The 20,227-nt window shown below is 41.3% G+C and overlaps 1 protein-coding gene across 3 annotated transcripts in view; it reads right to left on the bottom strand.

The window, feature by feature from the left end:
- The window catches only part of DOCK8 (dedicator of cytokinesis 8), a 255,214-nt gene that overhangs the window by 131,210 nt on the left and 103,777 nt on the right, over positions 1 to 20,227 (bottom strand). For all 3 annotated transcript variants that reach the window (XM_069763842.1, XM_069763822.1, XM_069763832.1), the window contains exon 15: positions 5,504 to 5,621. In XM_069763842.1, the coding sequence (XP_069619943.1) occupies positions 5,504 to 5,621 (118 nt within the window). The remainder of the gene's footprint in view (positions 1 to 5,503; positions 5,622 to 20,227) is intronic.

The following is a 20,227-nucleotide window of genomic DNA, read 5'->3' as shown; positions in this document are numbered from 1 at the left end:
TAGTTCAACAAGATTAAAAAGGTGAGAAAGCAAAAAAAAAAAAGGATAAGACTTAAAGTGCATTTACACTGGCTGGTTATTTAGAATGAGTATTCCTAGTAATGCTTGTTTCCTGATACTTGGCTTGTGTAATTGAGCTGCCAATCATCCGATGAGCAAGCAAAATGATCATTGGTTGGGTGACATTTATTTTAAGCTTGCACACAGAGTGATTATATTAGCGATTGTTCTGTTTGCATGAAAGCAATTGGCCTATTTAAACAGGCTAATAATAATAATCTTTATTTTTACACAGCGCTAACATATTCCGCCAAATTCTCCAGCCCATTTAAAGGTAATGTGCCAGCATACTTCCTTCATGTGTCCTATCTAAATTTGTTCCTTTTGGCTTCTTCTACTGTTTACACTCTTGTGCCAAGTAATCACTAACTTACTCATGCAACACTTCTGATATGAGCGTCCGCTCTTCGCCAGTCATTACACTGGCTGCCCATTCATTACAGGATACAATTCAAAGTACTTGCTCTCATCCACAAGCTCTCCACAGTGCAGCACCCCCTTACATCTCCTCCCTCATTTCGGTCTATCAGCCTAACTGACCGCTGCTCTCTGCAAATGACTTTCAACTTTCCTCTGCACTAATCCGTACCTCCCACTCCTGACTTCTCCCGTGCTGCGCCAATCCTCTGGAATGCTCTACCCCAAGATATTAGGACCATCCACAATTTACATAGTTTTAGGCGCTCCCTCAAAACACATTTGTTCAGATCGGCCTACCACGTTCCCTAATCAGTCATTTTATGTTTTTGTGTAGCACATTCGCTATCTCCATCTTTCCCCCACCCCCTGAAGATGGCTGGACCATCATTGTAAATACATCATTGTAAATACACACCTGTACTTTGTATCTCCCCCTCCTCATTGTAGATTGTAAGCTCTCACGAGCAGGGTCGTCTTATTTCGCTCCAATTATTGTATTGTTAACGTTGTTACTTATGACTGTTGTGTTTGAAACTGTAAAGCGCTGCGGAATATGTTGGCGCTATATAAATAAAGATTATTATTACTATTTGCCTGGACATGACAACTAATATAAGGTCACTGCCACCATATGTATTCTTTGGAAGTATAATGCATAGCTCTTTCTTAAAGTACTCCTAATCTTATCTGAAACTCTATATTTTTTTGTCCGATCATATTTTTTTCAGGAAGTTTAATTTGAACTCCCTTTATACATTTACCACGTCCATTCAGACCTGATTACTGTTCTTATGGAGTTGGGCATCTTTACTCATTTTACTAATGGTATATTACCATAGATGAGTAGCTCATGTTGCATATGTTGTTCCTAATTTTAAGTCATGTTTTAGTTGTTTTTAACTTATTTGTTTCAATAAGAATTTTGTATTTTTATGGCATTTAGCTTCCCGCTTCTCTTTTGATTTACCGTATATTTGTATTTGGAATTTGCCACTAGGCATTGTTATATTTGGATGTTTTCAGGTTAGTAAAGAGCACGCACTTTGACAAGTGACACATCCCTGAATTCTATATTTCTGCCTCTATCTCCTGCTGATTTCAGATGAAATAGCAACAACCTGCTGACAGATTCCCTGTAACTTATCCCACTATCATGACTTTGGTCCTGTGTACTGTCTTTACATGATATTTATATTGGATTTGCTGCATTTATGTGCCTACTCATTGTTACCTTACAAGCATTTGGCATCTTATATATCCCATCTGTACTTCTTGCTAGACATACACATGATTTTACATTATTTTGCTTATCAGGTGGCCATCATTCCTGGGACTGGCTTTTTTCTTAAATGTACGGTATGTATTTAGTGTAAATGCACTCTTAGAGTTATTAGAAAATCACTATGTCACAAACTGGTTACTTTGTGGTAGATAGCAGCCAGTAGCAGTGATTGGAAGAAATGGTAAATTAAGAGATTTAATCATCATATCACTGGGGTTTCCGCAAACTAATGCTAGCCCCCTGTACAGCACAAGTCAGCCCATGTCCTAGTGCCTTAGGCAACAAACAAAAGTAATAAATTGCAAAAACCTGTTTTCATAATGAATAAGTATATGTAGAGATTGTCGTGGTGTATTATTATGACTGAGATCATCAGAAGGGTTACTATATTATTATCAAAAAATGCCGAAAAACTAGTGGATGTGGAGTAGTAAACTGTATTTCTATTGAATATCGAAAAGGATTGACTTCAGGATTATATGTGCAAAATGGATGGGCATTTTGGCAGCCATTACGGTAATTTATAAGGGTTCCTCAAATGGTGTGGCTTGAATATCTTTAGGACAGAATAGATGAAAAACATCAGAAGAAAAGTTCTTAGATCAGGGGTTACGACACCCCAGAACATCTAACTATAGCACTGCGACAATGGAAATGCATGGGTAACATTTATTAAAGTACTGCAATGCGAAAGTGAAGGTTAACAGCACCATGGAATTAATGGTGCTATATAAATAAATAATAATAATATTTAACCACCGCTGCGCTTCTGGCACGCTACACACCTTTTATCATGGTGCATGAAAAACAATATGACAGATGGAAATTTAAAATACACAATAGTTACGACTGACTCTGAAACAGACATTGCCAAACCATGATTGGTGACCATCAGAAAATGTCACAGCCAAATTGCTTAATCAAAAAAGATTGACGGACTAAAATTGAAAAGGTAATAATAAATAAAAACAGATATCAATTATTCATCGGATGAGGCAGTGTCTATTCAGGACGAACGGCAAAAACAAAAATAACAGATAAATTAAATAAATAAAAATAAGCACTATTTGATGGTAACTACCGCAGTAATGCCCATATTGCTCTCATATTCCGAGAACCCACAAAGGTGTGCAGCCGATAATTTCTGGTGTGGTTTCTATAAGTGAAAGGCTGGGAGAATGGTTGGATGGTGAACACCAGCCTCTCGGCCTGAGAATTCCTGTTTATTTACAGAGATGCTTATCAAAATTTTGAAATCATCACAAACTCAGTGGGGCATTATTTGGTTCATTTGTGACGCTGCTTCATTGTACACTTGTATCCATGATTGGAATGCACTATTAGGTCTGGATCATTATTTAATCAAATGGTTAGCACTGCAGCCTTGCAGCGCTGGGGTCCTGGGTTCAAATCCTACCAAGGACATCTGCAAGGAGTTTGTGTGGGTTTCCTCTGGGTTCTCCGGTTTCCTCCCACACTCCACAGACCTACTGATAACAAATTTAGACTGTGAGCCACAGTGATGATAATGTCTGCAAAAACGCTGCGGAATATGTTGGCGCTATAAGTAAAATAAATAATCAAATATGTAGACCGAGAGAATTTTTATCAAAGATGTAATATTTTTCTTGATGACCCATAGCTATTTCTTGTATAATTGGTATATATTTTAAATTTCCATCTGTCATATTGTTTGCAATACAACATGAGTATGGATATGTAGCACGCCAGAAACGCGTTAGTGCGACAGAAGTTCTATACTTTGCTCAACGGCTTTTAATGACATGGGAATGAGGTATTGAAGATTTTATTACACATCCCCATGAGATGGATCTATTCCCTTAGGAATAACCTCTTTAACCCCTTAGTGACAAAGCCAATTTGGTGCTTAATGACCAAGCCAATTTTTATAATTCTGACGACTGTCACTTTATGAGGTTATAACTCTGGAACGCTTTAACGGATCCATTAACATTTCTTCGGAAAAAAAAAACAGAAATATGGCGAAAATTTTGAAAATTTAGCAATTTTCAAATTTTGAATTTTTATGCCCTTAAATCAGAGAGTGGCATCACACAAAATACTTAATAAATAACATTTCTCACAAGCCTGCTTTACATCAGCACAATTTTGGAAACACAATTTCTTTTTGTTAGGAAGTTATAAGGGTTAAAAGTTGAGCAGCGATTTCTAATTTTTCCAACAAAATTTACAAAACCATTTTTTTAAGGACCACCTCACATTTGAAGTGACTTTGGGGAGTCAATGTAACAGAAAATACCCAAAAGTGACACCATTCTAAAAACTGCACCCCTCAAGGTGCGCAAAACCACATTCAAGAAGTTTATTAACCCTTCAGGTGCGTCACGAGAATTAAAGCAATGTGGAAGCAAAAAATGAACATTTTACTTTTTTCACAAAAAATTTACTTTGGAACCCATTTTTCTTTATTTTCACAAGAGTATCAGGAGAAAATGGACCACAAAGTCTGTTGTGCAATTTCTCTTGAGTACGCAAATACCCCATATGTGGGGAAAAGCCATTGTTTGGGTGCATGGCCAGGCTCAGAAAGGAGGGAGCACCTTTTGACTTTTGGAACCCAAAATTGGCTGGAATCAATGGTGGCGCCATGTCACGTTTGGAGACCCCTGATGAACCTAAACAGTGGAAATCCCCCAATTCTAACTCCAACCCTAACCCTAATCCCAACCCTAACTATAACCACAACCCTAACCCCAACACACCCCTAACCCTAATTCCAACCCTAACCATAACCCTAACCACAAACCTAACCCCAACACACCCCTAACCCTAATCCCAACCCTAACCATAACCCTAACCACAAACCTAACCCCAACACACCCCTAACCCTAATCCCAACCATAACCCTAATCACAAACCTAATCCTAACACACCCCTAACCCTAACCTTAGCCCTAACCCCAGCCATAACTCTAACCCTAGCCCTAACCCTAACCTTAGCACAACTCACTTTAGCCCAACCCTAACCCTAACTTTATCCCAATTCACTTTAGCCCAACTCTAACCCTAATGGTAAAAAGGAAATAAATACATTTTTTATTATTATTTTTAGCTAAGGTGATAAAGTGGGGGGGGGGGTTGGGGGGGGGGGGGTTTACTATTTTTTTTTATTTTGATCAGTTTGATAGGTTCTATCACATTGATCAAAATGAACCAATAGGAAAAATTTCCTGTTGTTGCCGAGTGCCGACCGGCAGATCTTGGTGGGCGCACTGCGCATGCACCTGACACTTTCTCCCGGGAGAAGACGCCGGCGGCCCGGGGAACTTCACGGGGGCATGCAGGGACACCAGAGGTACCGGGTGGGTGATCGGGGGACCCTTTTTCTCTCTCCGCTGATGTGCGATCACATCAGAGGAGAGAGAAATTAAATGGAAAATCGGATTTATTTTTTTTTTTGCAGTCGCCGTTATACCGTTATCCCGGCGATCGCAACCACGGAGTCGGTAAAAACAGACCCGAATTATGTTCTCTGGGGTCTCAGCTACCCCTGGTAGCTGAGACCCTGGAGAAATTCAGACTCTGGTGGTCGCTATACCCTTATTCCTCAGCGCTGTTAATTAACGGCGCTGTGATTTAAGTACCCTTAACTGCCGCCGTTAAAAGGCGTATTGGCGGTCGTTAAGGGGTTAAAGGCCCATGTGTGTGAGTAGAGAGGAGAAAGTGAACTGTATTCCTTTAGTACATGAAGAATATTTACCGGCAAAGCATTCTTGGCATCTTCTCCACACATGAACTGTATTTTGATTGTGATATTTCTTGCAGATGAAAGTCGATTTGCAAAATTCAACCTCTGTGGATACACATAAAGAATGTTTCTGCAATACAAAATCAAATAACAAGTGAGTAAGTGGTGAATTGTAAACACTTTACTTTTTCATTATAGTTCAGAATGTTAGTGTAAGTAGGGGGATCAGTAGAAGTGACTACAATGACAATCTTAAAGAGAGTCTGCCACCAGGTTTTTGCTAACATATCCAAGAGTTACATGGTGTACGGTCAGAGACCCTGATTCCAGCAGTGTATTTCCTACTAGGCTGCTTACTGAAGCTTTGATAAAATATCCATTTTCTTTTCTGGAGTTCTCTGAATGCTGAGCTCTGTAAAACCCCATCCACACCGATTGGGCAGCATTCTGCCTAGGTACAGTGTACACAGAACGCTGCCAATCAGTGATGGGGTGTAACATGTAATCCCTTAAAACATAGATTTATTAGTATATATTAAAAATGCCATTACCCAGTGGGGTAATGGCATTTTTAATATATACTAATAAATCTATGTTTTAAGGGATTACCCAGTGGGTAATGGCATTTTTAATATATACTAATAAATCTATGTTTTAAGGGATTACATGTTACACTACTTATTATTTTTCCCTAGGCTATATATTTTTTCTTTGTACGTTCAATCAGTGATGGGGACAGTGTTATATGAAGCTCATGAATATGGAGTTAGAGTTACTTTATCAAAACTACAGCAAGCAGCTCAGTAAGCGACACATTGCTGGAATCAGGGTGTCAGTATTCCATTGTTCTTTTGTGAATCGAATACTAGTTGACTTTGCTAAATTGTGCTGCAAATCACAATTTAGCATGGTCTGGTCATACCACAGGTCCTGGGCATGGGAGGACACAAAAGAGTGGATACAGACATTACAGCACGGGATCACAGCTGATTCTTTCTGTGAGGTAAACCATTGCTTAAAAACCGGCACGGAAATGTTTTACCTCACAGAAAGAATCAGCTGTGATGCCATGCTGTCCTGTCTGTATCCTCGTTTGCTTTTTCCCCTGCCCAGGAGCTGTGGTATGATCAGACCATGTTTCTGCACGGTCACACACAGCCATTACACAGTATACAGCAGGGGCACATTTATAAGATTATCTCAGAACAGGGACATTTTTTTTTAAACAAATTCAATTGTGGAACTTATTATTATTATTATTCCAAGATCTATTGATTAAATTCAACTTTTATTGGTGGGAAAACCATTTAAGCTTGAATTTTCAGTCTTTACAAGTTAGATATTAATCCCCACTTGATGATATTACTCAAACAGCAGTTATTAATTTACACTGGTCCCAGAGGAGCATATCATACAAGAAAACCAAAACTAAACATAGGCAGGTAACAACATACTGCTCTTCATGGTCACATAGAAGAATACGGGAAATTATTTTGTTTACATTCTGAGATATTCATGAGGAGATAAAATGACTTTTTTTGACCAAAGTATTTTATTTATAGAAGCTTTTTCACATAACTGGATGTTAATATTATCCAATTTAAGAAGTGGGAACATGGAAAACAAGCCAAACAAACAATCAAGGCTATCAAAAGAATCAGAGAAACAATTCTGAAGGTAACAAATTTGCACAAACCTATTAAGCCATTGATGATTGTTAGAGGGGTATTCCCATCTCCAATATACTATCCCAATATGTAGTAGGTGTAATAATAACAGCTATAATAATAACAAATACCTCCAGTTAGAAAAGTAGTATAGTTTTTCTGATTCGCTATTTCTCTTTCCTCATGTGCAGGCATTGCAGGCGCTTAAGTATCCATGGTTACGACCACTGATATAGTGACAGTTAGCTAGTTGCTAGTGGTCGTAACCATGGATACCTAAGGTTCTGCAATGTCTGCATATGAGGAAAGAGTCATAGCAAATAATAAGAATAATTTTATTTATATAGCGCCAACATATTCCACAGCGCTTTACAAATTATAGAGGGGACTTGTACAGACAATAGACATTACAGCATAACAGAAATCACGAGAGGTGGAGGGTAACAATTGCTCTCAAATCAGAAAAACTGGCAAGGTTAGCAAGAAAGCCAACGGCTACAAAAGAACATACCCCTGGGGTTGGAAAAGGAAAAAAGGAATGGAAAAACAAAATTAGGGGGCTTAAGAAAAACACGGACATGAGAAAATTATGACAGCCTCATACAGTCTTTGACAAAAGTTTTGAGACTGACACAAAATTTAGTTTTCACACAGCTTCAGTGTTTTTAGATCTTTAACCCCTATCTGACCTTGGACGGGATAGTACGTCCGAGGTCAGATCCCCTGCTTTGATGCAGGGCTCCGCGGTGAGCCCGCATCAAAGCCGGGACATGTCAGCTGTTTTGAACAGCTGACATGTGCCCGTAATAGGCGCAGGCAGAATCGCGATCTGCCCGCACCTATTAACTAGTTAAATGCCGCTGTCAAACGCAGACAGCGGCATTTAACTACCGCTTCCGGCCGGGCGGCCGGAATTGACGTCATCGCCGACCCCCGTCACATAATCGGAGGTCGGCGATGCGTCAGGATGGTAACCATAGAGGTCCTAGAGACCTCTATGGTTACTGATAACCGGTGGCTGTGAGCGCCACCCTGTGGTCGGCGCTCACAGCACACCTGATTTTCTACTACATAGCAGCGAACAGCAGATCGCTGCTATGTAGCAGAGGCGATCGAGTTGTGCCTGCTTCTAGCCTCCCATGGAGGCTATTGGAGCATGGAAAAAATTGAAAAAAAAGTTAAAAAAAGTGAAAAAAATAAAAAAAAATATAAAAGTTTAAATCACCCCCCTTTTGCCCCAATCAAAATAAATCAATAAAAAAAAATCAAATCTACACATATTTGGTATCGCCGCACTCAGAATCGCCCGATCTATCAATTAAAAAAAAGCATTAACCTGATTGCTAAACGGCGTAGCGAGAAAAAAATTCGAAACGCCAGAATTGAATTTTTTAGGTCGCCGCGACATTGCATTAAAATGCAATAACGGGCGATCAAAAGAACGTATCTGCACCAAAATGCTGTCATTAAAAATGTCATCCCGGCACGCAAAAAATAAGCCCTCAACCGACCCCAGATCACGAAAAATGGACACGCTACGAGTATCGGAAAATGGCGCAATTTTTTTTTTTTTTTTAGCAAAGTTTGGAATTTTTTTTCACCACTTAGATATAAAAGAACCTAGTCATGTTAGGTGTCTATGAACTCGTACTGACCTGGAGAATCATAATGGCAGGTCAGTTTTAGCATTTAGTGAACCTAGCAAAAAAGCCAAACAAAAAACAAGTGTGGGATTGCACTTTTTTTGCAATTTCACCGCACTTGGAATTTTTTTCCTGTTTTCTAGTACACGACATGCTAAAACCAATGATGTCGTTCAAAAGTACAACTCGTCCCGCAAAAAATAAGCCCTCACATGGCCAAATTGACGGAAAAATAAAAAAGTTATGGCTCTGGGAAGGAGGGGAGTGAAACACGAACACGGAAAAACGAAAAATCTCAAGGTCATGAAGGGGATAAGTCAGATTTAAGGCTACGTTCACATTGGCGTTCCGCCAATGTGCGTCGCTGTTGCGCCGGCGACGCAGCGGCGACGCGCCCCTATGTTTAACATAGGGGACGCGTGCGTTTTTTGGGTGGCGTTTTTCGACACTTGCGTCGTTTTCGACGCTAGCGTCGGACGCAAGAAAATGCAACAAGTTGCATTTTCTGTGCGTCCAATTTTGGTCAAAAAACGACGCACGCGTCGCAAAACGCGCGCGTTTTTGCGTGCGTTTGCGCGCGTTTTTGCATGCGTCGCCGACGCAGGGCGGCGCAACGCTAGTGTGAACGTAGCCTAAGAGAACATGACAGCAGCATTTTACTAAATAAACTACACACAGAGGCATATTGGCACTGTCATACTGACAGTGGCAGTTAACATGCACGCATAGGAAGCGCATCATTACCTCCTCCCATCGGCGCCCGTGTCACATGACCGCGGGTCGCCGATGGGTCGGCATGACAACCAGAAGTCACCTGGAGACCTCTATGGTTGTCAATGCCGGATTGCTATGAGCGCCACCCAGTGGTTGGTGCTCAAAGCAAGTGAGTAACTCTGCTACATACAGGCGATCTGATCATCCCCTCTATGTAGCAGACCCGATCGAGTTATGGTAGCTTCTAGTCTCCCATGGAGAATATTGAAGAATGCCAAATGTTTTTAAAAATATAAAAAAAAAAAGTTCAAATCACAACCCTTTCGCCCAATTCAAAATAAAACAAAGAAAAAAAATCAAGCATACATATATCGCACGATCTATCAGTAAAAAAAAAGGATTAAACTGATCGTTAAACAGCGTAGCGAGAAAAAAAAGTCAAAACACCAGAATTACATTTCTTTGGCCGCCGCAACATTGCATTAACCCCTTCATGACCTTGGGATTTTCCATGTTCGTTTTTCGCTCCCCTCCTTCCCAGAGCCATAACTTTTTTATTTTTCAGTCAAGTTGGCCATGTGAGGGCTTCTTTTTTGCAGGACGAGTTGTACTTTTGAACGACATCATTGGTTTTAGCATGTCGTGTACTAGAAAACGGGAAAAAAATTCCAAGTGCGGTGAAATTGCAAAAAAAAAAGTGCAATCCCACACTTGTTTTTTGCTTGGCTTTTTTGCTAGGTTCACTAAATGCTAAGGGTATGTGCCCATGCTGCACATTTTCCTGCGGATTTTTCCGCAGCGGATTTGGAAAATCCGCAGTGCAAAACCACTGCAGTTTTCACTGCGGATTTTCTTGCGGTTTCTTCTGCGGATTCTTCTGCGGGTTTTCACCAGCACTTTTCTATTGGTGCTGGTTGAAACCCGCTGCGGAATCCGCACAAACAATTGACATGCTGCGGAAAATAATCCGCAGCGTTTCCGCACGGCTTTTTCTGCAGCATGTGCACAGCGTTTTTTTTCCCATAGGTTTACATTGTACTGTAAACTTTGGGAAAACTGCTACGGATCCGCAGCGGCCAAATCAGCTGCGGAGCCGCAGCAAAATCCGCAGCGTGTGCACACAGCCTAAAACTAACCTGCCATTATGATTCTCCAGGTCATTACGAGTCCATAGACACCTAACATGACTAGGTTGTTTATCTAAGTGGTGAAAAAAAAATTCCAAACTTTGCTGAAAAAAAATAAATAAAATTGTGCCATTTTCCGATACTCGTAGCGTCTCCATTTTTCGTGATCTGGGGTCGGTTGAGGGCTTATTTTTTGCGTGCCGAGCTGGCGTTTTTAATGATAGCATTTTGGTGCAGATACGTTCTTTTGATCACCCGTTATTGCACTTTAATTCAATGTCGCAACGACCAAAAAAACGTAATTCTGGCATTTTAATTTTTTTCTCGCTACGCCGTTTAGCGATCAGGTTAATGCTTTTTTTTTTATTGATAGATCGGGCGATTCTGAATGCGGCGATACAAAATATGTGTAGGTTCGATTTTTTTTTATTGATTTATTTTGAATGGGGCGAAAGGGGGTTGATTTAAACTTTTATATTTTTTTAATTTTTTTCACATTTTTTTTTACTTTTGCCATGCTTCAATAGCCTCCATGGGAGGCTAGAAGCAGGCAAAACGTGATCGCCTCTGCTACATAGCAGCGATCTTATGTTCGCTGCTATGTAGCAGAAAATCAGGTGTGCTGTGAGCGCCGACCACAGGGTGGCGCTCACAGCTACCGGCGATCAGTAACCATAGAGGTCTCAAAGACCTCTATGGTTACTATTCAGAAGCATCGCCGACCTCCGATCATGTGACGGGGGTCGGCGATGCGCTCATTTCCGACCGCCCGGCCGGAAGCGGTAGTTAAATGCCGCTGTCTGCATTTGACAGCGGCATTTAACTAGTTAATAGGCGTGGGCACATCGCGATTCTGCCCGCGCCTATTACGGGCACATGTCCCGACTTTGATGCGGGCTCACCGCCGGAGCCCACAGCAAAGCGGGGCTTCTGACTTTGGACGTACTATCCCGTCTGAGGTCAGAAAGGGGTTAAAATGCAATCAAAAGATTGTATCTGCACCTAAATGGTATCATTAAAAATGTCAGCTCGGTGCACAAAAAATGAGCCCTCACCCAACCCCAGATCATGAAAAATGGAGATGCTACAGGTATCAAAAAATGGTGCAATTTTTTTTTTTTAAAGAAAGTTTTGGAATTTTTTTCACCACTTAGATAAAAAATAACCTAGACATGTTTGGTGTCTATGAACTCGTAATGACCTGGAGAATCATAATGGCAGGTCAGTTTTAGAATTTAGTGAACCTAGCAAAAAAGCAGAACAAAAAACAAGTGTGGGATTGCACATTTTTTGCAATTTCACCGCACTTGGAAATTTGTTCCTGTTTTGGAGTACATGACATGGTAAAACCAATGGTGTTGTTCAAAAACTCATCCTGCAAAAAACAAGCCCTCGCATGGCCATATTATCCAAAAAACAAAAAAGTTATGACCATGAGAAGAAGGGAAGCAAAACATTGAAACGTAAAAGCTGAAATATCTTTGGTACTTAAGGGGTTAATCTCTGAAGTTTCTTTATATTCATATTTTCATGCATCGGGGCGGGCCTATGAGTGAGACTGTCTTCAACTTTGTTCCTTCCCATTCACTGTGTTTGGGTGGCCATTTTACTGAAGCCCACCATTAGATCAATCTGCCCACGCGTCGCCCACGGCTAGAACTAATGATGAGCTTCCATAAAATGGAGCTGGTTGCGCTGAGCAATCTGCGCAGGCACAGTCACAATTTTTCGGAAGACTTCCAAGAGCACAATCTGCGAAAGAGCCGCCATTGGCTTAGACGCCGCTGGTATGAAATTCCACATAAAGAAGCAGAAGAGACACCCAGACACAGCGGAAGACCCTACCCACAGTATTGCCTACAGGACCAGCCCAATGCAAGAAGATATGAATACAAGGAAGTTTCAAACACAGATTAAAGACAATCTACAAAACAGATTTCTTCACATGAGATATAATTTTGATCAATATGACAGCGTCAATATGTCTCTGTACTTTACTTATTAAAATGACTAGATTGTGGCCCGATTCTAACGCATCGGGTATTCTAGAATATGCATGTCCCCGTAGTATATGGACAATGATGATTCCAGAATTCGCGGCAGACTGTGCCCGTCGCTGATTGGTCGAGGCAACCTTTATGACATCATCGTCGCCATGGCAACCATTATGACATCTATGTCGATACTGTGCCCGTCGCTGAATCAGAAACGTGAGATGTCTACGTCCTTTATGACATCATCGTCGCTGTGCCCGTTGCTGATTGGTCGAGGCCTGGCGGCCTCGACCAATCAGAGACGCGGGATTTCCAGGACAGACAGACAGACAGACGGAAAAACCCTTAGACAATTATATATATAGATGCTGTCAGGTTCTCTTTAATGAAGTACAATTATGCATTTCTTAAGTTTTTTTTTACTTTTACGGAAAGGTATATCTAGTTCATATAAAGAGTCAATATTTACAGTGTTGACCCTTATTTTTTCTGCAATTCGCCCTGGCATGTTGAATATCAGCTTCTGGTTCATACCCATTTTTACCTAATTAGTGTTTGGAGGTTATCGCTATTTCTGTTTTCTTTTGTGTCCACCTGCTTTATGAGGATTGATCACAACATCTCTATGGGAATGAGATGTGAGGAGTTTTCTGCTCATGAACCCAAAATGTTAATTTTTTATTAACTGAGCCATTAAATTATCACTTTTGCTGTGTAAAATGGTTCTCCATCTTGTTGGAAACAGCACTGTTCATCACCAAATTGCTCTTTGATTGTTGGGAGATGTTGCCCTTGGATGATGTTTGATATCATTCTTTATTCATGGCAATGTTCTATGGCAAAATTGTGAGCGAGACACTATCTTGGATGAAAAGCAATCATACATATGAATGATTGCAGGATGCTTTATGGTTGGCATGGTACAGGACTCATGGTTGCACTCATCTTTTCTTCTCCAGACAATCATTCTTGCAGATGTCCCAAACAGTCTGAAGTGGGCTTCATCAGAAAAAATTATTTATGTCATTCTTCACCAGTGCAATCACTGTACTTTCTGCAGAATGTCAGAATTCTTTGATGTTTTTTCTGGAAGAGGCTTATTTAATGCCCTTACTGGTTAGCTTCCAAAAGCATTCTCACTCTGTATGCAGCTGCACTGACACCTGCCTGCTACCATTCCTGAGCAAGCTCTGCACCGGTGTTGAACTGATCCTGTAGCTGAAGGCGTTTCACGAGACAGTCCTAGCACTTGCTGGACTTTCTTGGGGACCTTGAAGCCTTCTTGACAACCTGTCTCTTTGAAGTTCTTGAAGATTTGATAAATGGTTGATTATTTGCAATTCATGTGATCACTCTTCAAAGCAATCTAGAGTTAATGCCAATTGCTGCTATAAAAATGTAAGCAATATACTTAGTGAAAAACAAAAATTGCCAGTCTCAAAATTTTCGTCCACGACTCTAAGGCTATGTGCACACGTGGCGGATTTCAAAAATCCGCAGGTAAAACGCACTGCATTTCACCTGCAGATTAACTGCGGATTTCGTGCATTTTTTGTGAGGATTTCACCTGCGGTTTTACACCTGAGGATTCCTATTGAGGAGCAGGTGTAAAATGCACAAAGAATTGACATGCTGCGGAAAATACAACGCAGTGTTTCCGCGCGGTACTTTCCGCACCATGGGCACAGCGGATTGGTTTTTCCATAGGTTTACATGGTACTGTACAACGCATGGAAAACTGCTGCGAATCTGCAGCGGCCAATCCGCTGCAGATCCGCAGGCAAATCCGCAACGTGTGCACATAGCCTAAATGTGAATTTGTCTGATTCCTGAGATCCAATGGCGCCTGGTGTTTCAGAACTTATCATCAGTTGCCTACAGTAAAACAGTGAGATCCTCCATCCCCATGATCTTCTGGATTTTGTTATGCCAGAGTGAAACCGAAGAAGGGTAGTTTTGATCCCTCCGGCATCTACAATATGCAGGGAGACTGCAGGCATTAAAGAAGAAGGAGTTAAAATTACTTTAAAGTGCCTTAACCAGGTTCAGTGGTCAGTTTGGTAGCTTACTCATTCACATTGCAATGTGTGCTACGTTAATGATTTCTTACAATTTCTGTTTTCCTTTTTCCAATAGCTACTTTGCTTCAAGCAAATATTCAATATCCATTCATGCGATTTCAAATTTATTGATGGCGGTATGGGGCGTACATGATCCAGAGGTAGCGCCTTTCAGCAGTTATGAGGCCACTGATTAGGGGCCCCCAATCAATCGGCCCTACTGGACATGCAAATGTAAAGGAAGCTGCTCCAGTGGTCATTCCAACCTTCTCTCCTACAGCAAAGTAGAAGCGGATGATGCAAACTATCCCCAACATATCAGACTCTCGCCTACCATGGAAACCTTCAAAAAGAACCTGAAGACCCACCTCTTCCGACAAGCCTACAACCTGCAATAACCATAGTTCCACCATACTGCTGCATGACCAGCTCTACCCTCACCTACTGTATTCTCACCCATCCCTTGTAGATTGTGAGCCCTCGCGGGCAGGGTCCTCTCTAATCCTGTACCAGTCATGACTTGTATTGTGTAAGATTATTGTATATGTTTTTATTATGTATACCCCTCCTCACATGTAAAGCGAAATGGAATAAATGGCGCTATAATAATAAAAAATTATAATAATAATCTGTCCTCTGTCATGGGGTAGAAGAAGAATAAATGGCTTTAAACAGTTTGGCCCCATTATAATCTTTGCTATAAGGTTCTACTTCTTCATGTGTATCCCTGACTATTAGATAAAAGTTGGGTGTTAAGTAATGAAGTAAAAATAGATACATAGAAGAAATACTATACAGTAAAACGTAAGGTGGAATTACTATTTGTAATAAAAGGATATTGTATTACAGTATAACCCATGCACATCTGGTGATGTAATATCAGCATGCTTTGTTTTCATAGCTTCATCCCATCGTGGAAGCACAGCTTTTGGCTGCATAGCATTTGTAGTCATGGAGTGAAGGCTCACTTTCTTGCCAACCAAGGCAAAGTTCAAGGCACGCTAGAACTCTGGTAATCCCCTGTAATCAGCATCCAAGCATAATAGTGCTGAGACTTCCACTCCCACACAAAGCTGTCAGTGTCAGCCACACAATGCTATCACTTCATCCTCTATTAAGCCCATGGTTCCATTTTATGCAGTTTATTTGAAACAAAAAAATATAGCTCTAAAATAAAACTTACACAATCTGAATTTTAAGTAGGAAATATTGCAATGTAACTCAGCTGTGATGAACTGCATGTTGCATTCTTTAATACAGTACGTCTAGGTAATGTTAGAAAAAGTATTCTGCACGTCAGTCTTGATGAGGAGTGTACTGGAGTAAGATCCATCAAATTCATTAAATACATTTCTGTTGGAATTTACACCACTTTGGTAGCATAATTATGAAAATTTGCTGGCCGTGTTGGCCCCCTCTCTACAAAGCTCTACCCACTTTCCAAAAGGCTAATGGAGCTGGATGGGACTGGCAAAAAAAGCAAAGTTGGGACTAAATGTAGTGACATTTCTAACAGCTTTCCGACAGAATTCTGGTGAAAACTGGGGAATCGGAGCCTTGTTATGAACACAGCACAAGTTTCAGGAGAATGCTATTGCCTTTTTTGGGAAAAAATTCTAAAGTAACCTCTTCTGCGTCATAACGCAGCCATTAACCCTGTGTGAGTGCTGACTGGAGGGGAGTATAGAAGGGGCACTGACGGAGAGTAGGAAGGGGCAAATTCACGGCCGGACTGTGCCCGTCGCCCAGCAACGTGGGATTTCCGTGACAGACAGACAGACAAACAGACGGAAGTGCCCCTTAGACGATTATATATATACAGTAGATATTGTATGTAAATACTCAACCCCCGCACTGACACCATTCCAGCTATGTTGACGCTGGCTCTCCCAGTGCTCACGTGACCAATCAGCCAATCAGTGTCGGCTAATGGGCTACAGTTTTCACCCTTCTTCTCTATGTCTGCGTTTCATCTGAGGCAAATGTGAATGAAGCAGCCTGTTACACACCTGTCCAGGTCTGGCCTCTGCTCCCTTCGCCCCGGTCCGCTGAACTCTGTTTTCCCTCTGCGTCAGGCTTTGCAAGTGGCCTGGTGTGTTCTCATGTGATCATCCGCCTAGGACTACATACGACATACCAAGATACACACCTGTGTCTTGGCATTAACCTTCTCACGCCGTGGCCAATTTCCCCTTTTGTGTTTTGATTTTTTCTCCCCTTCTTTCCAGAGCTGTAACTCTTTTATTTTTCTGTCTACATAGACATATGAAGGCTTCTTTTTTTTTTGCAGGACAAAGTTGTACTTTTGACTGACACCATCCACATAGTGTACTGGAAAATTAGAAAAAAATTCCAAGTGCAGTGAAATTGTGAAAAAAGCATATTTTTTTATTATTTTAGTGGTGAAAAAAATCTGAAGTTTTAAACAAAAAATTTTGGGGGGTTGTGTCGCCATTTTCCAAGACCCGTAACATTTTTATTTTTTGGCCGAGCTGTAATGGCTTATTTTTTGCGGGCGAGACGTTTTTATTAATACCATTTTGGGATAGATGTGACTTGTAACAGCCCTTTTTGTGGAATTGTGGCGACCAAAAAAAATGTAATTTTGGTGTTCTTGTATTTTTTTTGTTTACGGTATTTATCGACCGGGTTAATTATTTTTATATTTGGAGAGAGCAGACTTTTTAATGGGGGAAAATGGGAATGATTTGAACTTTAAGTTCTTTTAATTTTTTTCATATTTTTTAAAACCTTTTTTTTTTTCACTTTTCACTGTTATTGTTAGTCCCCTTAGGGGACTTGAAGATCCGAATGTCTGATTGATTGTGCTATATACAGCATACAGCGATGATGTGGCATCACTGCATATAGCAGAAATCACGGTCTCCTCTGAAGCCCAGCCACAGGCAGGATTTCCAACGAAGTCAGTAATGACAGGCACAGGGGTTTGCTGTCATGACAACCCATTGGCTACCTGTGATCACGTCACAGGAGGCCGATGGGTGGAGAGTCAGAAGCTACTTCGCAAGATGACACTGTGGGACCGGAGCAACATAAAAAAACGGTGAAGACGCCACAGCGTGAGTATATGTCCAGGGGCAGGGGGCTTACATTTAATCCGCCACTCCAGCGCTGAAAAAAAAAATCCCCACTGGAGTGGTGCTTTAACAATCAAGGGCAGAGCACCGCTCCACCTGCGATTGTTAGCAGCAGGTAATGGCTTTAATACATAGTCATCACCTGGCAGGTATAGGGAGGGCTCGCTGCGGGAATGTGCTCCATACACCCGCTTCCAACATGTGCCGTAAATGTACGGCGGATGTCATGAAAGGGTTAAAACTCTTAGTTCTCCTTTGCTCTGTTGGTCTGTGGCCTCCAGTGCTTACAGCATCTGCTCCATATCTGCTTGCTGGTGTCCTGTTTGCCTGCAGGCCCCCAGTACTTCCAGTTTCTGAGCAGACATCGCTGGAATGGCGCTGGTGCAGGTCGAAAGTATCTGTTATTTTAATTTTACAATAGGGAATACAAAATTTAAGAAGGGGTTGTCCAAGTAGGGCCTGTCCTTTCGATAAGTTGCTGTTCGCTGAGACTCCTACTAAGGCCGGAGTCACACATGCGAGAAACACGTCCGTGTCTCGCATGTGAACAGCAAGCTCTGGTGCCGGCACTTCGGAGCGGAGCGTGCAGCTCCATGTGTTCCTATGCGGCCACACGCTCCGCTCCGAAGTGCCGGCGCCAGAGCTTGCTGTTCACATGCGAGACATGGACGTGTTTTTCGCATGTGTGACTCCGGCCTAACAAAGCCCCTAACAATCAAGAAAACAGGGATCCCGAGAACCTGTTTGAGAAAACCAGCAGTTGAGAATGTACAAGGTTGCTTCATTCAAAGTCTATGGGACTAATAGAGAAGTACCGTATGTGGCTCATGAGAGGAAACAGGTTGCTAAAACAAAATCTTTCTACGTGAACAGAAATGTGCAGGACAGAATATATGAATATGATTCAGGCTATCTGTAACAAAAAAGGACTTGAGGAAAAAATAACTTGTTTACACACAACAGGGAACCATGAATAATCCCATCACTTCCTTTCTGTCCTTTTTACCCTCTCATCTGCTTCTCATTAAGATAAAAAATGTGAAATAAAAGGGAGCATTGGACAGCAGGAAAAATAAAACTGTTTTAATTTTCTATCCACAAGCAGAATATAAAACAGACAATATTTAAAATGAATGTTGCTAATACAACAGGAAACATAAGGCTGGGTTCACACCATTTTTGTTTTTTTCTGCTCTGCCATAGGAACAGAAAAACAAAAATAATGGTGGCGACTCATGAAACTTTCCATCATGGTGTGCGTCATTTTACAGGATAAAATAGCTCAGACCCTCCAGTGCACATAGCCTATTGGGTATTTATTAGAGATGAGTGAATCTTTAGAAATTCTAATTTACTGAATTTTCCAAAATGTCTAAGATTTCGATACTGGAAAGCTTGTATTTGTTTGTAAAATACACATGGGCAAGAAGAGAGAGAGAACCCCACTGATCATAAAGGCTTACTTTATAGGCAAGAAAGAGCGAGCGAGAGGACCCTGCTGACTATAAGAGCTTACACTCAACAAAAGTGAGAATGAGTGTGAGAGGACCCTGCTTATCATAAGTGATTAGACTATACAAGAGAGAGAGAGAGGACCCCGCTGACCATAAGAGCTTACAGTCTACAGAAATGACACAAGAGAAAGAAGACCCCACTGACCATAACAGCTTACAGTCTACAGCAATGTTCCCCAACTCCGGTCCTCAAGAGCCACCAACAGGTCATGTTTTCAGGATTTCCTTAGTATTGCACAGGCGATGGAATTATTGCCTGTGCAGGTGATGAAATTATCACCTTTGCAATACTAAGGAAATACTGAAACCATGACCTGTTGGTGGCTCTTGAGGACCAGAGTTGGGGAACATTGGTCTACAGAAATGAGACGAGAGAAAGAAGACCCGCTGAGCATGAGCTTACACTCTACAAAGGTGAGAACAAGAGTGAGAGGACCCTGCTGATCATAAGAGATTACACTATACAAGAGAGAGAGAGAGGACCCCGCTGACCATAAGAGCTTACAGTCTACTGAAGTGCAACGAAAGAAGACCCTGCTGACCTTAAGATCTTACACTCTACAGACATAAGAACGAGAGAAAGAAGACCCTGCTGACCATAAGAGTTTACACTCTACAAAAGTGAAAACGAGAGGAATCTGCTGATCATAAGAGCTTACACTATACAGAAATGAGAGCGAGAGAAAGAAGACCCCGCTGACCATAAGAGCTTATACTCTACAGAAGAGAGAGACTTCCCCAGTCACTCTGCAGACAGAAATGACTCTGCTGTATAAACTGTGCTCCGCTGGGAACCGCTGATCTGTGACGGCCCTGATACTATCCACCACTGTACAACATACGATAATACAGTAATCCTTAAAATGTCATGGTGGTACGGCATTATGGGGAGGCCTGCACAGTCACTCAAAAACACATT

The sequence above is a fragment of the Ranitomeya imitator genome, chromosome 1 (assembly GCF_032444005.1).
Source record: "Ranitomeya imitator isolate aRanImi1 chromosome 1, aRanImi1.pri, whole genome shotgun sequence".
NCBI classification, from domain to species: domain Eukaryota; kingdom Metazoa; phylum Chordata; class Amphibia; order Anura; family Dendrobatidae; genus Ranitomeya; species Ranitomeya imitator.
This window is presented reverse-complemented; position numbering and strand designations above follow the sequence as displayed.